The following is a 20,833-nucleotide window of genomic DNA, read 5'->3' as shown; positions in this document are numbered from 1 at the left end:
TTGTAGACAGGTGTGAGTAATATAGATTCTCTCTTTTGTCCTCTCTGATCCAGTTGGCTCTCAGTCAAACTGCTCCTGTTTGCTTATAAATCCGAGGTCACCGCCGTGTCCTCGGCTGTCTCATGTCACATACCCATGTCCTCAAACAGCTTATATCATTGTGCTCATCCTGTAAAACCCGAAGAATGGTGCGATATAAAACTAACACATTATTATTGTTGACCTTTAACCTGATGCTGTCGAGCGTCTGCAATTGTTGGAATCCAAACTTGTCTGAGAGGTTTCTAAGAATTGAATTTGAATTTCCCTGCAGTGATGGAAAACTCCACGGAGGAGCAGCACGAGGGGGGAGGAGCCAACTCTGAGATAAACGAGGAGGAGTCGGAGCTCACAGAGAAAACCCACAAGAACCTCAAAGGTACAAACCGCCACGACCCAAACACTCACACACGCAAGCCTTAAAGTAGCTCCAACAATACAGAAGATCAAATACAGAGTTTCACCAGCCGAGCCTTGGAAGTTAGATATTACTTTCAAGTGGATATTCTTTAACTAAACCACGGCTGTGTCTCCTCTTCTCCAGCACCAAGCAACGGCGTGATGGAGACGTCAGGAGAGGTGGCCAACAGAGGCGAGAAGCTACAGAACGGAGACCGAGGAGGAGGAATCATGGGTGCAGAGGGAGGAGGGGACCTGTCGTCCATCAAAGCCATGATGTCAGCGGTGATGTCAGCTGGGACCATAAATGGTGGAGGAGGAGGAGGAGGAGGAGGAGAGGGAGGTGGAGTCACCCCAAGCCACTCCTCTTCCGCTGGCCCCTCCCCAAGGTGATTAGTTTGATCAGTTTGGTTTTTGGCATTAAAAGAAATTTCTGTAAAATTATGTTGTCTCGGCAACACCTGACGCCGTCTCCTTGGCAACACCTAACCCTCGCCTCTCTGTTCTCAGCCCTTCCCCTAACAAGGCGATCGCCGCAGCCATGAGAGCTCCGCCTGGCCGCAACACACGACGCACCCAGGTACACAAACACACTTAAGGTTTTCATTTATCCTGCTCTCTTCTTCTTCCTCTTCTCCTTCTTCTTCTTCTTCTTCCTCTTCTCTTCTGTAATGTCACTGTTTTGTACTTCTCTGTCGGTTCGCCTCTCTCCTGTCCCATCATGCACTGCAGCATTCCACACTGCATCATTACTTCCTGTGGCCCGAAAGCAGGAAAGGGAAGTACTGCTTCCCTGGTCGCTTATGCAGATGTGCGCGTGCACGAGTGTGTTTTCGTGTACAGAGATTGTTCAGCCCAGGGATATTTCTCACAATAACTGCTATGGAGAAACCCTGGAAGTGACGCTGTATTCATCTCATGCTCTTTGTGACATCACACTTAATATGTTGTGTGTTTCCAGGACACCAAAGAGGACACCTCAGCATTTATCTGTCCACTGTGTGACAAGAACTGCATGACCCAACACTCGCTGACCATGCACATCAGACAGGTAAATACACACAAGTAGCACCTTGCCTCCAAACTTTGTCAGAAATAACAATGTTATGTTTAATTTGCAAGAAACAAAGTATGCAAATTATAGCGGTGGGTGATGGGAGACGTGAATGGATGATGGGAGTTAAATGGCATCACCGTCATTAATGACATCGCAGTTGTTAATGACATCATCTGAAAGTTCCCTGTCAGGCTGGATTTCACAGTGAGCATCAATAAAGTACACGGGCCAAGAGAATGAGAGCGTTGGCATCGACCCGGCACATGTCATGTTACAGGAGGGTCGGCAAGATAAGGTAGAGACGACCAAAGAGCCAGAGGAGGGGCAGTGTCTTATACTGCCGGTTGAGGATTAAGGCAAAAGTGAGAGTATTGCGTAGACCAGATGCCCGCCGTTCTCTGAGTGGAGAGCGGAGGCGTGCAAACTCCACATTTACATCTTTCGGCCGCTCCCTGTTAAGTATTTGAGGCACAGTTTGAAACCTGTTAACGTGCCCCTCATCTTCATCCACAGCGGAGACCTTTGCTGTCCTTCAAAAATGGCGGCAGACGGAGCCAAAAGATGTGAATGTGGCGTTGCTCCACTATGATTTCAGTCACATTATGGCCTCATAGTATAATGTAACATTTTGAACATGCAAACATAGCACCGTTACTGTTCCTACTACAGAACCAGAACGGTAAATGCACCCCAACAATCCTGCTTACTACAATATCAGATATCTAAATGCACACTGAAGTACTTACTACAACTACTACTGTTAATACTGGGAGTGCAGTTTGTATTACATTAGACAGTGGAACTAATACTGTTACTGTTGATGGTAATACTCTCTACCGCATCAGAAAGTTAAATACATTACTGATACGACAATTAGTATTTGTACTTCAACCAACGTTTCCACATCAGACAGGTAAATACACACTGCTGTCGACTGTACTACTGGTATCGCTGGAGTGAGTAGTAGTTCTGCTGTTCCTGTTACTATGACACTAGTATCATCAAGCTTTATTGACTGTTACTGCCTTTGTCATTGGTCGGAGGCATACTGTTGCTGTTGTTGCCGCTACTACATGCATGTGTGTAACTTTGTCTGTGCAGCACAACGCAGACGTGGGGGCGACGGACCACTCGTGCAGCATCTGTGGGAAGTGCCTAAGCTCCGCCTCCTCGCTGGACAGACACATGCTGGTTCATAGCGGGGAGAGACCCTACAAATGTAACGTCTGTGGACAGACCTTCACCACCAACGGCAACATGCACCGGTACACACACACACACACACACACACACACACACACACACACACACACACACACACACACACACACACACACACACACACACACACACACACACACACACACACACACACACACACACACACACAGCTGTGCAGTCACTCTTGAATCTGTGAACAGATGCAGTGGACACACACTTGCTCACATGGACACCAGCAATGGCAGAAGCACACAGTGAACTGCATTGTTGTGAACTTTCGAACACATTTACATCCTGACCTCTGACCCTTTTTTGGGGGGGGGGAAGTCAAAACAACACCAAACAAATAAGATGAAAGTACAGGTTTTACTGCACTTTCTGTACACATACGCATGCGCGCATACACACACACACACGCATCCACATTCCGTGTGACCTCCGGTAAAGGAAGTTAGCGTTTAACTCCATCCCCAATCAACCATGCTGGGAGCACATTCTGGTCCTCTCTTTGTGTTTGTGTGTGTGTGTGTGTGTGCATGTACACTGGTGGTAGTGGGGGTTACACAGGAAGTGGCAAGATGACTTGAAATCCATCCCCCATCATCCATTTTACACATTCACTCACACACACACACACACACACACACACACACGCCCTGCAATTTATCAGTAATGTTCAGGCTCCACCGAGAGAGCCAAAGGTCCCTGCTGCAATATTTCTTTCTTTCTTTCTTTCTTTCTTTCTTTCTTTCTTTCTGTAAAAGTTATGGCAGTTTTTAAGATTTCATTTTTATATATTATTAATAAGGGAAATTCGGAAGGTTTATGACATTTTGTCATTTTCTGAGTTTCAATGAAATTTCCAGTCAGGCTGTGAGCTGTGCTTTAGCTCACTCTAGCCTTCCGCCTCCATCGCTCTCTCTCTCTCTCTTTTCTGTGGGGATGGTATGAAGAGGTGTGGGCAGGAAGGAATGACTGTAGGCAGACGGAGATATAAAATATGAGGACAACTTTCCGCAACACTTTTCCCCCCTCTGTGTCTGTGCTCCTTGCTTCTGTTTTTGCTGTGTGCGCTTAAATTAAACACCAGAAAAATGTTAAATTTGAGTTTTGACCAGGGAAAAGAAGGGACTGTTTATATTTGGGTCTGTCCTGACACAAAGTCTGTCTCATGGATGTCAAACACTGCCCCCTGTAGGTTTTGAGTTGCTGAGCTTTGAACTTAGTCAGCTTCAACTCTAGAGTCTCAAACTGCCACTTATGATCACTTATGATTTATCACTTATGACCCACATTTGCACTCAGGTGTGGACCAACACAACCACACAGATACAGTTTGAAGTTTGAGGAGGAAGTCACAGCCTCCTAGACACCAATTGAATAAGTCAGCAATGTTCATATAGTAATAGTTAAAAGTTTACATCCTTCACTTCACCAAACTCTGATCATCCATGGTAGACAAAATGGATGCAGTGAAGAGGTGGTAACAGATCAAGCTTAGCTGCTGCGTCTTCAGGTGAACATGTTGTACATTCATCCCATTCTAATGTTGAGCCGTCTGAAGGCAGCACGTCACTTCTGCTTTGTCTCTTCCCCTCCTTGTTCCTGCTTTGGCTATCTGCATTTCTTGATTTCTGACAAATGAGCAGAGGGAGACTTTTTTTAATATTAAATGTTTCTTCTGTGTGGAATCTGACTTACTGAAACCTGGTTCAGTAAGTCAGAGCAGAACATCTCACTCAGCCTTTCTGGCGGCGCTACGCTTTGCTGCAGATTCTCTTCCAACGTCTAATGGCAGTGCAGCTTGACAGGCAGCTATTTTACCTGCAGCGCTAAGTGGAGCGCCAACAAGAGCGAGCTGAAAGTCGGCTTTCTGGTTTGGTCAGTCTCCGCCTGTCGCACGACTCGCTCTGCCGACCACTGACAGACTGAGGTGGCCTCCTGCAGGCGGTGAGGGATTTGGATGCTGATTTCCATCAACACACCCTGGAAACAGGCGCGTCATGTAGCCTCCTCAGCTCAGCAAGAGTTAAAGCAGACAAAAAGAACATCAGTCTTAAAACATTTATGCGGTGATAATTGACTTTGCAAAGTAGAGAGAGGCAAGATGGGCGGTGAGGAAGGAGGAGCAACAGGAAGGGAAGGCTCAATTCAGCCACACATCCACAGCTCGGGTTTTTCAGTTTCAGTCAGAGGAATGATTTTACTTGGTGCTGTTGGAAAAAAGACAAGCCTTGTGAAAGAGAGGGGGAGAGAGAGAGGAGGGGAAAAGTGGAGAGTAGAAGAAGAGGGAGGAGGGAGAGGAGGAATCCATTTTGCAGCAGAGCATCCTTTGAAATGTGAAACGTGAGATTTTCCTACCCGACTGTCTTCAAACAGGCCGGTGTGGGGGGGAGGGGGAGGGGGAGAGGGGGGGGGGGCAAATGTAGGCAACGGGTGGAAAGAGAGAGAGTGAGAGAAAGATAGAGAACAGGCTGAGAGAAAAGAGGGAAGTCCATTTTCTCTGTAGGATGGCGACATCATGCCTCGTCCTCCGCTCGCCCATTTGCCACTGTGTTCTGTTGTGAGGCCGTTGGGCCCGGTTGCCATGGCGGGGCATCCCATTAGCCTATTATGGGCTGGCAGCAGTGAGCTGAGCCGCCATTGGCTGCTGCTGGTTTTCAGGCGACCTGCCTCTGTTTGTGTTTGGGGAAGAAAGTTTAATAGAGAGAGGGAGTGAGCGAGAGAGAGGGAGGGAGAGATTCAGTCCATCCTTTCCATCTGCATACATTCCATCTTTCTTTGTTTCATTTCTTTCCCTAGCTTCTATCCTCTTCTCATCCTTTCTACTTTTCCTTTCTTTCGTGTCTTTTCCCATCTTTCTTCCCTTCTCTGATTTACTTCTTCCTTCTCCCCATTCTTCTCTCCATCCACTCTACTCTGTTTACATTTTGATCTTCTGGAAACATCTTTCCCTCCAGGCCCTTCCTCTCTTTCTGCTTTGTTCACTCTTTTCTTTCTTGCTACCTTCATTCTTTCTCTCTCTCTCTCTCCGTCTCTCTCTCGGTTGTAGCTGTTGCCGCTACAGACGTCTAACTCACTGGCGCCGCTGTGGTGAAGCTGCAGAACTGCTCATCGTGTGTTCGACCATGATGACTGTTCTAAATGTGCTTCAGTCAAACTACAGTGCTTCTACTTCTCCTTCTGTCACTGCTGCTACTAGTTATGTGTGTTTTCCTCATCGAACACTGAGTCTAAATTTATCATATGTGTATTCTGTTTATGATTGGCTGAGAGCTGATAGCTGTGTGTGTGTGTGTATGTGATGTGAGACGTTTGAGCTGACAACACCTGCTCAACCCAGCATAGTCTATCAACGTTTCACTCACACACACACACACGCACACACACAGCAACATTGTGTCACCGCTGACATGGCATTTTCCCCATCATGTGATTGGTCAGTGCCGGGGGGGGTCAGAGTACACTTTAGGCCGAGTTCCACTCAGCAGACCGAGTTTCCCCATTGGCTGCATTCCCTTTCCCTCACTGTGCCGATCTGATTGGTTAATAAATGACGAGGTGTCAGCTGGTCAGATCAGGGCCGCTTATGGCCGTCCTGCCTTCTGCCTGTTGGCGCTTATTAATAGATGATAACATGCAATCCCAACACCTCCTCTTTCTTTACCTCCTCTCCTCACATGCACTCCTGTCCCCTCCCCCCCCCCAGTCTGCTTCCTTTTGTGCTGTTTCCTCTCCTCATCTCTTCTCCTCTCCTCTCCTCTCCCTTCCTTTGCTCCTCTCCTCTCCTCTCCTCTTTGAGCCTGTGTAAACTGACACCTTAGCTGCCAGCACATGGTGGATAGCTGGATGACCTTTACACACACACACAGCCACACACACACACACACACACACACACACACACACACACTCACTCACTAACCTATCGAAATTCATGCTCGCTCACACTTTCTCACGCTTTCAGTAACTCATACTAATACACTAACCTCTATTATTTATTTATAAAAAAGTATTTCAAGTGGGCACCAAGGAAGAGAGATAAAAAAGTGTTTTAGTTCATTGGAGGACTTTGTGTTATGACACACTGTTCTTGTTAAATTAGCAACTGCCCCCTTCTCTCTCTCTCCTCCTCTCTCTCTCTCTCTCTCTCTTCTATCTTTCTCTCTCTCTCTCCTCTCTGTCTCTCCCTCCTCTCTCACTCTCTCTCTCCTCTCTCCTCCTCTCTGTCTCTCTCTCTCCTCTCTTTCTCTCTCTCTCCTCCTCTCTCTCTCAGCCGACTAAGGGGCGTCAAGACTGCTGAGTCGGCCATGATAATTACACACACACTTAGCAATCATAGCGGTGTCTGTGTGTGTGTGCGCACGTGTGTGTGTCTAGGAATTCCCCGTCATGTTCCTCAGGTGATTAAGTTGGCTCAGCCGTCTGTGGGGAAGATCAAATGCTCTTCCATCACACACTGACAGCATCACGAGCACGTCACAGCATTTTTCACATCATTCATTCCTGTGGAGTACCAGCCAATGAAAAAGTGTTTCTCATTTTCCAGCGGGCTCCGATGGGAACTCATCATTTTTAGAAAGAACCATGTTGTAGTATTTGTAGTATGATGTAGTAATTTCTACATTGGAAATAAATACTTTGATACTTAATTCCTTTCACGTTTGATTCCGTTTCCCTCACAGACACATGAAGATCCACGAGAAGGATCCGGCCAGCGGCCTGCTCCCCGTCAGCCCCCCCTCCCCGACCAAGCGCCGCCGCCCGTCCGTCAAGAGGAGGCAGGGCATGGAGGAGGAGAACGTGGAGGAGCCGCCCTGCAAGAAGGTCAACACACACACATACATATTCTATCAGTTGCCAGAAGTTATAGCCATCCACATACACTCGCACTGCCCTAGTGCAAAGTGTGTTGGGCCAAAATGGGAAATCTGGACCTGGATCTTTAGAAACCAGGTAGCAATAATTCTATATATTTCTATGTGTGTGTAGGTGGTAGAGGATGCATCGCAGGAGGAAGTGGTGTCGGCGGTGCGAGGAGCAGAGGAGGAGCTCCTGCCCTGTCCGATCTGCTTCAAGACCCTCGGCTCCAGACTGGAGCTGGATGCACACATGGACACACACCCAGACACTGCACTGAGGTACACACACACCCGTAGAGAATCATATTGTCCATATACATGACGGTTAATGAATTGGGTTACTGCAACAACAAACAACATACTTAATGAGTACCATGAAAATAATCTTAAGTAATCAATACTGCTTGTAGGATTTTCACAATCCCATGATGTTACATCGCTCCATCCTTTACATCCTGGTACTCTAATCACCACAGCTGATTGTATAGAAATGGTAAACATGAATGCAAGTCATTTCAGTGTACATCAGCTGCAAAACACAGAGCAGCCAGGAGGTCTCTCTTTCTCTCTTTCTCTTTCTCTCTTTCTCTACCTCTGTTGTTTCTTTCTCTCCCTCCCTCTTCGTCTCTCCCTCTCTCTGTCTTGTTTGTTGTCGCTGTCTCTCTTTGTATTAGCTTGCCTATGTGTCTTTCCCACATGTCTTTACCAACAGTTGGTCGTAATTAGCAGGCGGGGACGAACATAAGAGGGAGGATGAAAGGATGGAGAAAGGAGGGAGACAGGGAGGAGGGAGGGAGGAGAGGAGGAGAAGGAAAGGAAGAAGTTAATCAGTCACTAGGAGATGAATAGAGGGAGGGAACGATGAAAAGGAAACGAGGGAAGAAGGCCGGATGGAGAGATGGAGGGATGGATGGATGAACAGCGGGAAAGAGAAGAGGGAGGGTAATAAGTCACCAGTGGCGGGGACAGAGAGAGAGAGAGAGCTTAATAAGTCACAGTGTGGGGAGGAGGAGGTTTCAGGACGCGCTCCATCGGGCGCTGTTGCCATGACGACACCCCCTACTCCTCCTGCTGAATTAAAAAAAATTAACACTGTCTGTCGCCATAGTGACACTATTCCTTCAAATGAGCCGCCCTCCACTCCACACACACACACACACACCACACACACACACCTAGAGGCTGACTTTGGCTGCTGGCTCAGCGTGTTTAGCCTGTTTATCTGTAACTGGGGTTTCTGTTCTGCGTTCATGTAAAGGGGAACTGGTGGAAGACATCTTATGAATAAACGAGAGAAGTGAGTTGGCAGAAAACAACCGTGGGAATTTAGTTGCTGTTACTTCCTCTCATTATTGAAGAAAAGGAAAAGAATGCAAGAACATTTGTGAGAGAGAGAGAGACGCACACGAGAGATGGCAGGAAGTAGCTCTGAGCTTGTTACAGAGGGAAGCAGGAATATTTAGCTGTAAATCCTTCTAATCAGCCACAGAAGACCTTAAGAGGATCAACTGAACTGAGGGGATGGAGGGATGGAGAGAGGAGGAGCAGGCTGCAGCTGTGATGCTGAGAGAGGGAAGAGGGAAAACTTCCCTGTGTGACATCTTACTCCCAACTTACTGGCTAACTGGCTCAGTCTGGAGCTTCAGACACTCACAGTTTAGAATCTCACAGATGGGATAGAAGGATGATGAGGAAGTTGAAGGGGTGGGAGGAGAAAAAGAGGATGAGGAGGGAGGGGGGATGGAGAGAGAGGTGGGCCATCAACAACTACTGGTCCACATATGGTTGTGTGTGTGTGTCTGTCTGTGAGGGTTCCCCTCCCCCCCAAAAAATCCTTTGACAAGGTGTTTGAAGGGATCACACACACACACACACACACACACACACACACACACACACACACACACACACACACACACACACACACACACACACACACACAAGTAGCGGATGTGATAAGAGTGTGTGACTGTGGCAGACACTGAGCAGCTGTCCCACTCTGCGCTTAACAAGTGCAGGGCCAGCACTGCCACCAAGGGTTATCACACACACACACACACACACACACACACACACACACACAGGTAGAGAAAAGTTGCCCCCTAGTGACATCACAGACAAACTGCATGTTCTTCTACTGGCACAGTGTGAATCTAACTCTGTAATAGGAATGATGTCATCGTGTGAAGTTATGTCTTCAAACACACACCGCAGTTCCTCTGCAGTGCCATTTTTTATAATCTTAAGGTTTGACGTGTTGAAGACACTGTAAACACACGCACACACACTGTTGTTGTTGTCATTAACGTAGCCCCCTGCCTGTTGTGTGTTTCAGGTGTGATCTCTGCTGCATTTCATTTCGAACCCACCGTGGCCTGTTGCGTCACAATGCTACCGTTCACAAGCTCCTCCCCCAGGACCCCAGTGGCCACCCCTTCATCCAGAACAACCCCTCCATCCCCACAGGCTTCAACGACCTGGCCTTCATCGACTTCTCCTGCAAGAAATTTGCTCACATCGCTCAGGTATCTAAACACGGCGTCTTCAAAGGACCCATACCACCAGTTTAACATCAATCGCAAATTATGTCGGCCATTTCTAACTTTGTTTACATGTAATCCGTGCTAAAGAAGTATTTCACCATGCGTCTCTTCTCTCTCAGGTCTGGTGTGAGACAAACCTACGTCGCTGTATCAGTAAGTTCCACCGATTCGTCTGCGAGTGCTGTGACAAAGCCTTCCCTCTGCGCTCTGCACTGGACCTCCACAAGACCACCGCACACCCTGATAAACCTGATGCTGCTGCTGCTGCCACCACTGTGGACAAAATGGAAGAGGAAACAGCGGCTGGAGCTGAAGAAAATGGTGTTAAGGCAGATGGTGAGAAGGACCGGCCCTCAGAGCAGGCCAGCTTCCTGGAGCTGCTAGGCCTGCAGCACGTTTCCAAGGTAGGGACAGGATGTGATAGTCATATTGAATGCAAGTCAAATCACTTAAAGGAAACCAACCAAAGCTGGAACTGTGGCTGACTGTCTTGTTTATTTCCTAGGCCAAGTTTGGTCCCACTGAGGATGAGATCATGCAGGCTCAGCTGGACAGCATCAGGGTGATCCACGTGGAGCCTCCGTCCTCCAGCTTCCCCCAGGAGCCGGCCTCGTCCTACCTGGGTAGCGGCCTGGGCCTGAGCCTGGGCGTGGGAGGCCTGGCCGCTCTGGGAATCCCGCTGCTGGAGGCGTCGGCCTCGGCCTCCAGCCTGCAGGGCCTCTCCCAGAGAGACGCCCTCAGCCTTCTCTCCCTGCAGCCATTCCAGGCCAGCTTCCTGCTGCATCCCAGCGGCGGCGCCACGGCAACCAGCGCCACATCGTCAGGGGTCAAACCCAGCGAGCCGGGAGGAAGTGGGATGGAGCTCGCAGACATCCAACAGATGCTCAAAGTGGCAGCTGCAGCGCCCAATCAGATGGGACTGACCCTCCCCACTCTGGCCAAAGCTCCCGGATTTGCTGGAGGTCAAGGTGTGTGTTTGGACCGTCCATTGATCATTTAATCAGGGATTTCTAGTGATTTCTAACCCTAAACTGATATAATGTAAACATCTATGTGTATATATATATGTGTGTGTATAGGTAAGTTACAGCTGCTCTCTCTCTCTCTTTAGGTCAAGTCCAGGGTCAGAAGACGATGCCTCCTTTAAAGCCCAAACCTCCCATCACCCCTCGCTCCAGCCTCACAGCAACGACCCCCCCACCCCTCCAGAGTTCCCAGCAGGCCTCGCTGGGCTGCATCAGCCCAGGCCTGCCACCCCCTAACCCCACACTCTTCAAGACACCTTCCTCGTCCTCTTCATCGTCGTCCTCAGCGGGGAGCGGAAGTCAGATGGAGGCCGAATTCATGGGTGACGCCCACACACCCTTGTCTGATTCCCCTCCTGCGGCCGCCACAGCAGTACACGAGGAGGCGGGGCTTAGCGGAAGAAAACCGGGAAACAAAGCGGGGAACTTGGGGAACACGGCCAACTCTGGGTCAGCTAAAGGCTCGTTCCCGTGCCGCTTCTGTGACCAGGTGTTTGCCTTCTCCGGCGTCCTGCAGGCCCACATGCGCTTTCACCTCGGTATCCTCCCACATCAGTGTAACATCTGTGACTACGTCGCTCCCGACAAGGCTACGCTGATCCGTCACCTGCGGACGCACAGCGGCGAGCGGCCGTACGTCTGCCGCGTCTGCCATTACCCCTTCACTGTCAAAGCAAACTGTGAGCGCCACCTCAGGAAGAAACATGCCAAGACCTCTCGGAAAGACATTGAGAAAAACATCAAGTACGTCACCTCCTCTAGCACAACAAACATCGGGGCACCAATGACCGCCGCCACCACCACCACCCAGGACACTGAGACGGGCTGCACAGGGGCTGAGACCACCTGTCGCTTCTGCGGTGAAGACCTGAAGTCCTACCGGGCGCTGCAAATCCACCTGCGCACGCACAACGGCTGCCAGAGGAAACCGTTTGAGTGCCGGCGATGTGGCGCCGCCTTTCTCGCTAAACGCAACTGCATCCACCACCTGCTAAAGCAGCACCCAGAGGTGCAGGAGCGGGAGATCGAGGACCACATAGCCACACTCCTGCCCGCCACTGCCGTCGCTACCATCGCCTCCGCCAACAATGCTTCTGTGACGGCACAGAACGGCCTCAGCCAGTCTCCCATCCAGGCCCTCCAGGCGGTGAAGATAGAGGAGGTAGCTAACGTGGTTTATCCTGGATGTGTAGAACTGGACCAGCCGCTGGACTTCTCCGCTAAAGGTCGTGACACAACCAGTCAGGAAGCTTCTCCCGGGGTCAAACTGGAGAGCCTTTCCCCCGGCTTTGACTGCTCAGCTCTGGACCAGCCCATTGATCTGTCCATCCCCAGCAAGAGGCAGAGGAGGGAGGAGGTGAGTGTGACAGCAGAAGACTGGAAGGAGATCAAGATGGAGCAGAGTGGCAGTGTGACGGAGCAGCAGCACGTCGTGGCTCTGTCCAAAGCTCTGCGGGTCGACGACAAAATGGCCGTCAACCTGACTCCTCTACACCATCACCCCCAGCCTGGATGCTACCAGCTGCCCCCCGGCTCCACGCCTCCCCCTGCTTCCGCCGCCAACCTCAGCAACTCTGCGCGTTCGCTGCGCCTCAAACCCCTGCTGCCCAAACCGGCCTCCTCCACCTCGCCCTCCTCTGCCCTGAAGGAGCTCCCTCCCCTGGCCTCCATCGCTCAGATCATTCACTCTGTCTCAGGAGCTCCAGAGCTGCTGAAGAGAGAGGCCGTCTCGCTGGAGGTCAAACCCCCCGCAGGAGTCGCCTCCTCCCAGGCTGAGGAGGTCACAGACGCCCCGGGGATCTCTGGTGTTCTGGAGGCGCAGAGTGAAGACACTGAAGGAAGGAGTGAAGGAGCATCCAGGTACGTGGACAGTAAATAATATACCCTTACCTAGTCACAGCAATCAATGTTCAAGTTCAATCGTTCTGGCAAGATAAACTCTGTGTGAAACTCACTTAACTGGTCTTTTTTTCTTCTTCTGTGAATAAAGAATTAGAGCCAGCACCTCACTGAGCAGGAAGCGGTCCAGAAAGAAGCCAGGCGGCCTGGCAGCCAGAGAGAAGGCCGTGGTGAGCAGCGGCGGCGGCGGCATCGACCTGGAGTCCAGCGGGGAGTTTGCCAGCGTGGAGAAGATGCTGGCCACCACCGATGCCAACAAGTTCAGCACCTACCTGCAGACAGGAGCTGCAGACCTCGGGGGGAAAAGAGGTGGGAGGCAGAAACGTGTTACTTGTGTTTGATAAACAATAGTTGAATTCTGGACCTGACGTAGATCCATAATTCTTTGTGAGCAGATGCTGGCAGGCCACGAGGAGGCGACGAGGACAGCGGAGGCCGGGAGGAGGGGAAGTCCGCTGTGGGGGCGCCTCAGTCCAAAGGGAAGAAGAACGCCTACTCCAACTCTGTGCAGAAGATGACGTGTCCCTACTGTCCACGAGTGTTTCCATGGGCCAGCTCACTGCAGAGACACATGCTGACACACACAGGTAACACCGGCACACACACACACACACACACACACACACACACACACACACACACACACACACACACACACACACACACACACCAACACACACACCAACACACACACCAACACACACACCAACACACACACACACACACACACACACACACACACTTTTTTGGTTAATTTACAAGGTGAAGAAGCTCATTAAATAGTTTTTTCCCCTCTCTCTCACTCTGTCTGTCTCTCTCTCTCTCTCTCTCCCCATCCCTGTTTTCTCCCCCCCAGGCCAAAAGCCGTTCCCCTGTCCAAAATGCGATGCCTTTTTCTCCACTAAATCAAACTGTGAGCGCCACCTACTGAGGAAACACGGCGTGACCAACCGATCGCTACGGCGCAACGGTAACATCGGCAAGAAGGACGGCGACGACGGCTCGCAAGACAGTGCAGGTCCGCATCTCCACTACATCCAGCTAACACGAGAGAAACATACTGTATTTGCTCATTGGTCACATACTGTATTGGTGATTGTGTATTGTCTATGTTCCCTGTATTGATTGGATCTGTGCGTCCCGCAGAGAGTCAGTCGGAGTCGGAGCAGCTCCCACCAGAAGCCGTAGACCTCAGCAGCCCAACATCCAGCTGCTCAGACCAGCTGCTGCCGTCACAGGGGAGCCCCGCCCACAAACCCAGCCAGGGTGAGGCACAGTTCCTGCTCTAGAACTTAACTTTAAGCTATTGAGCTAACTATTTCCAAGTTTTCATCTTACTGGAGAGCTTGGTAATATGGCAGAGTAAGACACTAACAGCAGAGGATGTGTTTGCTTTCTGCCGCAGGTTCTAGTCCAGCTTCTGATGGTGCTGAGCATCCAGGGACAGAAGCTTTGGAACAGCTGATCGAGAATGAGCAACAGGGGAGCCCAGACACCAGAGCTGCTCAGGGAAAACACAGCAACAACAACAAGGTGGGTCAATTACACCAAAGTTCAGAATCCATCACACACAGAAGCTTGTGGAAGTTGGTCTCCTGTGGTGGACACATGATATTGAACAGGTTCCTCTCCTTCTGTTCTTCCTCTAGATGGAGAGTGTAGATGATGACGACTGCCAGAGCAACAAGAGTCTGGACCTGAACTTTGCCAGAAACCTTATCGACTTCAAACTCTCTGCGTCGTCTTCGTGCTCCACTCAGGGAGAGCCGCCCTCCCAATCCAACTCCTCTTCCTCCTCCTCCATCTCTTCCTGCAGTTCACATGCGGATCCAGACAGTTCAGAGGAGCAAAGGGAGAAAGAGAAGAGTGCTAACCTCCCCTCCTCTTCCTCCTCCTCCAACCCTGCGGCAAAGCCACAGCCAGAGTACAAACACGTGTGTCGAGTGTGCAAGAAGAGCTTCCGCTACGCCACCACCCTCGCTCGCCACGAGAGGGCGCACCTCTCAGAGGAGACGCTAACACCGGCAGAGGAGGACGCGTCTGTGAAAGAGGAGACGAAGGAGAGCAAGACTGCCAAAGCAACAGAGGCTGAGAAGGAGGAAGATAAGGAGATGGATTCAGACACAGAGGAGAGGGGAGCAAAGGGGGACAGTGAAGCTGGTGACAGCGGCGAGTCGGAAGAGGAGGAGAAGGAGAAGGAGGAACGGAGTGACGAGGAGGGTGGAGCTTCGGAACCAAAGATCACAGAGGGAGGTGAGGCGTCCGGTGGAGGCCGAGTGGACAAGAGGAAGAAGATCTGCAACGTCTGTGGCAAGCGGTTCTGGTCCCTGCAGGACCTGACCAGACACATGCGCTCACACACAGGTAGCACACATTCACACACACATCTACTGAATTCAAGTCCGGCTTCTCCAGCTTCCTTGCTTTTGGCCGTAACTTAACCTCTCCCTTTCTGTCTCGGCAGGTGAGCGGCCCTATCAGTGTCAGACCTGCGAGAGGACTTTCACCCTGAAGCACAGCCTGGTCCGACACCAAAGGATCCACCTGAAGCCTCGAGGAGCTGGGAACGACGACGCCGCCAGCGAGGACGGAGACTCCTTCACCATGACCCCGACCTCTGCCTACCCGCTGTCCGAGAACGAAAGCGAGTGCGGGAACAACCCTGCAGGGTGCAAGGAGGAGCTGGAGGACGGAGAGGAGCCGAAGGATAAGACGGAGGAGGTCATGGAGGAAGGTGAGAGTCGGCAGGAGGCTGGCAGCTGTCCAAACTCCCCCATGATGGTGGAAGAAGACTCAGCTAAGCTAACTGACTTGGTTGCAGCCCCGGAACCAGAAAACCCAACAACGCTAGAAACACCAACTGCAGTCGCCTCTGAAACCCCAGATGTCCAGGGCGACTGTGCGCCACAGGAAGCCTCTGCAGACACGACACAACAGCCTCCCGACACAGAGACGACTGAGAGCGACGCGCCGTGCCCGGACTCCTCTGCTGCTGACCCCGACACAAACGCCTCCAAAGACCCCTCTCCCCCTTCCTCGCCCTCCAGCTCACCGCCAGAGGACAAAGCGGCAGCTGCTCCCTCCGAGGACTCCACCCAGGAGCCGACGGAGATCCACAGCAAGCCCCCGTCTGAGCACGTCCTACCTAACGGAGAGCCGCCCGCAGTGGCCGCCGACTGAGGGGGGGAACCGTGTCCAAACCAACTTTCACCACAGTGCCATAGAATGGAAAGATGCTACACCATTGATGATGAGATGACGCAAAAACCAGCCCGGACAACTTTTTGACAAAAAGAAAGATGAAAACCTTGTTTTCTTGAAGTGCCTTACTACTAGTCCTACTTCTAGGAGATGTTTTTTGCTATATCTTTATCTGCGTACGGAGGATGGATCTAATTTTTATAGCTTTTTATGATAACGGCGATGATTTGCATTACTATTTTTGTGCGGGGAATCTCTATTTCAGCAATAAAAGAATAAATGTACAAATTATTATCATTCTAGATTCTGTTTGAGAATTGATGATCAATTGAGGAGACGCAGAGAGACAGACAGGGACTGAGACGGACTGTCGGGATCTGCTTTATATTTTTCTGTATTTAAGTCACGGAGGGGCTCCAGCATCACCACGGAAACTGATGAAACGGCGTCAACTACTTTTGGATTGAAGAGCGTCTATCAGCCACAGCTGCTCATGGTTTATGAAATGAATCAAATTATATCTCAGACCAGCAGCTACAGATTGTTTATGGATAGACATGAATCCCAGGTGGCTGCCAAAGTGGCTGCTTGAGCCCAGTTTGACCAGCAGGTGGGCTCAAGCTGCTGGTAAAAGTGCAGAGTGGGACTAAGGAGGCTTTTTGTAACTGGAAAACACGGCAGAGGAACAGGTGGAATGTGTCATGGTGTGTGGACCTTACGGCGAGCTACCGGCCTCAGCTGATTGAAGGCTGTACACGGCGAGAAAACGAACACCAGACGAACTTGTCAACGTCGAATCAGATCAGTGTGTGTGCAAACAAACTGGTGAATGGACGGACACCGCACTGCGTGTGTGTTCTCCCAAGTTTTTTTTAAACCCGTCACACTATCGATCCCTTTATCCCTGAAAACCACCCTGTGAGTGGGTTTGTGTGTTAATAATGTCTCACTCATAATCATCCTCTGTTGATTCCATGTGTGTGTACAGAGCGTTGACCATGTGACACGTGTGTGAGTCAAGAGTATTTTTTTTCTGGTGTTGCGTGTATGCGATGATCAGTGACATTTAGGTGTAGGGAGGGGAAGGTGTGTGTTACGCAGATTTTTTTACCTGAACAAATCACTTTTGTCCGTTTGTGTGTGTGTGTGTGTGTTTGTGTGTGTGCGCGCATGTATGTGCCTCCCTACTGTCTCCTAGTATCGCCCCCCCTTAGAGTCTATGGAAGTTTGTGCTAACACATAGCAACACTAACATCTGACCCAGGTTCAGTTTACCTCAACCTCTACTTTAACTGCAACCTTAAAACCTTTAAACGTGACGAAGCAGCCGTCTGTATCTGAAGTCTTCCTCGCCGGCGCTTATCTGGGCCGAGCGATTCCAAACCTGTATTTCCTCTGTAGCCCAGAAGAGCTAACTAGTGCTACGTCATTAGCTTTCACAGTGGCCTTAAATTGAGTTAACCGAGGGAGCTGAGTCATTGTTAGCTTGCCTGTTTGCTAGCGTGATGTTAGCCACTGGTTACTTCCACAAGCTATATGTGTTTTCTCTCTTTAGTTGTATTCACCAGCTTACTGTTGAGCTAAAAGAGACGCAAACAAACAACCTTACAGGTAGCACCAGGCAGGGCTAACTCCACTAGTCTGGTCTCTACCTTGAAGAGAGCTTAGTCAGTGCTAACTTTGTAGTATTGCCTTGAGTCGGCCCCCTTTGGTCTCATTTGGCCTTGGCCCCTCGTGTAAAACTCCCCAAAAACTCTTACTAAATAAGTGGGAGTACAAACGACCAAACTTAGTGTTGATTATCGTCACCGAGGTCACCCGATACCTGAAGACACGTAGTTCAACCCTCAGCGTTCAAGACAATCAGATGTGTTTTTCAAAGGACAAAGTGATGTTAACAGTTATAAATGTGCATCCTAAAGGTAAAAGCCCTCATGTCACAGGATGATTGCCTGATGTGGATGGATGGATGGATGAATGAACTGATGGATGGATGGATGGAAATGCAACTTGATAAAGGATAAGGGCTCATCGCACCTGTGTCACCAGCCTCACAGTTCCGCCACCTTTTGTCGCACAGAGGTGCGATGGTTCTGGATGTAGATATCCGTCTGTAAATCATGAGCAGAGGGATGGGAGGTGCGTCTGTCGTTATTTGTTTCTTTATTTGCGTGAAGAATTTATCTCATGTTTCTTCTTGTACATTTTTCATCTGTTTTCGGGTTTCTTTTTTTTTGTAAATGTCAAACAACCTCATAAGCAACACAAATCAAACCTCAGCAGCTCATAACAGAACTGTAAGGCTACTTCGATCAGTCAGCCAGTCAGACAAAACAAAACAAATATCGGAACAACCTTTTCACTGGGCTGACTGACTGAACACTGCTGTAAACTGGCACTAACGACTTCCAAAACTACTACTACTGCTAATACTAGTGCTACTACTTTGTAATACAGAAGAAAAGAGTGAAAGAGAGTGAGAACTTCCCCTGCAGTCTGTCAGACATCAAGCAAACGCCCCCGCAACACGTTATCAACATATGATTTGGGAACAGGATGATGACTCGCTCTGCTATGAGTCCATCAGGCCACATGTTGGTGCTAACTGTCTTAAACACTTTTGGTTTGGATTTGGCGTTGATGTTTGGAGCAGACTGGGAAAAATTTGCCCAGAAAACAAGATTTTGAGATGACATAGAGGTCACATTGTTCAACATTGGCCTAAATTAATACTATTGGTTTATTGATGGTGTTGTAGTAAACCTGTGACCTCTAGTGGTTTGACTCTGGTGTAACACCTCCCCCTCCCTCAGGCGAAATAAACAAAACTATTGTGCTGAATAACCAAACCCGAATCGAAAAACGGTGTTGAGACTGATATCTGCTGCTTAGAGATCAGTGGCCTCAAACAACAGCCCTGGGTCAGAAGTGTCATACCCATCTTTACCAGCAGATGTCAGTCTCATCAGAAATGTAGAGAAGCCCATAATGGAATGAATGAGTTTCCATATAGTTTTTTCTTATTCAATTTGAATTACTCTCTTTCTCTCTCTTTTTTCCTCTTTCTCTCTTTCTCTCTCTCTCTTTATTTTTCTCTTCGCTCTAACTTTGGATCCCTCCCTTCTTGGGAATGTGTGTGTCAGTGTGTGTCAGTGTGTGTGTGCTTTGTGCATGGCCATATGAATACTGGAGTTCCATTCAAATGCACATGGACTGTTTTAAAATGTATTTATTTGGAGCCCAGGTGTGCTAGTGTGTGTGTGTGTGCGTGAATGTGTTGCGTGTTAGTTTCCACAATGACTTGAGACGAAGCCATGTATTAAAAATACCACATTTATGCTGCAGAACTGTTTTGAGGAACTGTTGGTTTGTGTTTTGGACTAACTGGCTTGCCGTAGGTGCGGTGGGCCGGGGGAGCCAATCAGACGAGCAATATGAGTCACTCTGAATCCAAAAGCTTTACGTAGAACTCCTTTATATGAGTTAAAATGGACTGTCTGGGTCTATTGGTTCTGTTGTTTATTTTCTAGTTTGGTTGATAAATGATTTTTGATGTTTATGTTTTCTCTATGGCATATAAATACATATAAAACTGTGAAAATCCATTGTGTTCAGTTAAAGGGTGAGTTTTAGGTTAGGTTCTTTTTTGCATGTTAACCTAATTTGTTCAATTAAGGATGATTTCTCTCCTTTCTCCATCTCTCTCTCTTGTTATTATAATTATAAAATATATATAATCTCGCTCTCAGGGTCACAAATCCATTATTCGAAATGCTTCATGTTCTTATTTCCTGAGTTGCAATCTTTCCAAATTCTGATCATTTTGTCCTTTTTTTTGTTTTTTTTAATGATTCAAAATTTCCAATCACTACATTTAGCACTTGACTGTGAACTCGTCGTCAGCTAACAGGAAAGATGTCGGTGAAATCCGGTGTGTTTCAAATTTTTCCCTTTTGTTCCCACTTGGAGTAAGTGGAACGTTCTGTCCAGATCAGAGGTCAAAGGGAACATCAGAGAGGAACAGATCTTGTCTAACACACACATACACACAGATGCTGGACCTTAATCGGAAAGCATTAACACACAATCATTTGGAACTCTTTTTATTTTTTGGAAGGTGTGTGTCCCATCCTGTCCTCTCTGTCCTTGCCTCCTCCTTATGTTAGTAAATCATGGCAGAGTTTCACAATGTCAAGAGATGTAGACCTGTTCTGTATTCTACCCATTATGAAAAAGCAATAAAGATTATATTAAGGAAAGGTGTGTGAATCAAACACTGTCAAAACTTTGTCTTTATTTATGCACATTAACATCACATCCAAGATTCATACACACACATCAAAGTTGAGCATTGTCGGTAACAAATGAAGAACTAAGTTTCATGTTAAGTTAAAACCCCTGGAATGCTCCTAAGTGTAATCTAACAGTGTATTGATAAGTAAAGGGAATGATTGACTAACAGTTCGTTTGTGGTGCGCGTGATCGTCAGTGTGTCACATGATTCCATACAGGAAGTGGCATTCGAGTGTATTCCGCTGAGACGTCCGGTTATATTCCGTCAGAATAAAAGTGTTACAATACTAAAATA

General features: G+C 48.9%; 1 protein-coding gene across 3 annotated transcripts in view; it reads left to right on the top strand.

Annotated features, from left to right (window-relative positions):
- The window catches only part of rreb1a (ras responsive element binding protein 1a), a 47,425-nt gene extending 26,906 nt beyond the window's left edge, over nucleotides 1-20,519 (top strand). For all 3 annotated transcript variants that reach the window (XM_076157950.1, XM_076157949.1, XM_076157951.1), the window contains 18 exons: nucleotides 314-418; nucleotides 584-827; nucleotides 949-1,018; nucleotides 1,400-1,489; nucleotides 2,597-2,760; nucleotides 7,401-7,542; nucleotides 7,708-7,856; nucleotides 9,913-10,102; nucleotides 10,240-10,524; nucleotides 10,626-11,088; nucleotides 11,232-13,005; nucleotides 13,136-13,353; nucleotides 13,440-13,631; nucleotides 13,901-14,062; nucleotides 14,191-14,310; nucleotides 14,450-14,577; nucleotides 14,694-15,408; nucleotides 15,509-20,519. In XM_076157950.1, the coding sequence (XP_076014065.1) occupies nucleotides 314-418; nucleotides 584-827; nucleotides 949-1,018; nucleotides 1,400-1,489; nucleotides 2,597-2,760; nucleotides 7,401-7,542; nucleotides 7,708-7,856; nucleotides 9,913-10,102; nucleotides 10,240-10,524; nucleotides 10,626-11,088; nucleotides 11,232-13,005; nucleotides 13,136-13,353; nucleotides 13,440-13,631; nucleotides 13,901-14,062; nucleotides 14,191-14,310; nucleotides 14,450-14,577; nucleotides 14,694-15,408; nucleotides 15,509-16,224 (5,927 nt within the window). In that variant the 3' untranslated portion in view covers nucleotides 16,225-20,519. The remainder of the gene's footprint in view (nucleotides 1-313; nucleotides 419-583; nucleotides 828-948; nucleotides 1,019-1,399; nucleotides 1,490-2,596; nucleotides 2,761-7,400; nucleotides 7,543-7,707; nucleotides 7,857-9,912; nucleotides 10,103-10,239; nucleotides 10,525-10,625; nucleotides 11,089-11,231; nucleotides 13,006-13,135; nucleotides 13,354-13,439; nucleotides 13,632-13,900; nucleotides 14,063-14,190; nucleotides 14,311-14,449; nucleotides 14,578-14,693; nucleotides 15,409-15,508) is intronic.
- Nucleotides 20,520-20,833: the final 314 nt, after the last annotated feature.

Source organism: Genypterus blacodes, unplaced genomic scaffold, assembly GCF_046128005.1.
Source record: "Genypterus blacodes isolate CSIRO-AG114 ecotype Tasmania unplaced genomic scaffold, CSIRO-AGI_Gbla_v1 ptg000076l_1, whole genome shotgun sequence".
Taxonomy (NCBI): Eukaryota; Metazoa; Chordata; class Actinopteri; order Ophidiiformes; family Ophidiidae; genus Genypterus; species Genypterus blacodes.
Note: the sequence above shows the minus strand (reverse complement) of the source record. Positions and strands in the feature narration are given on the sequence as shown.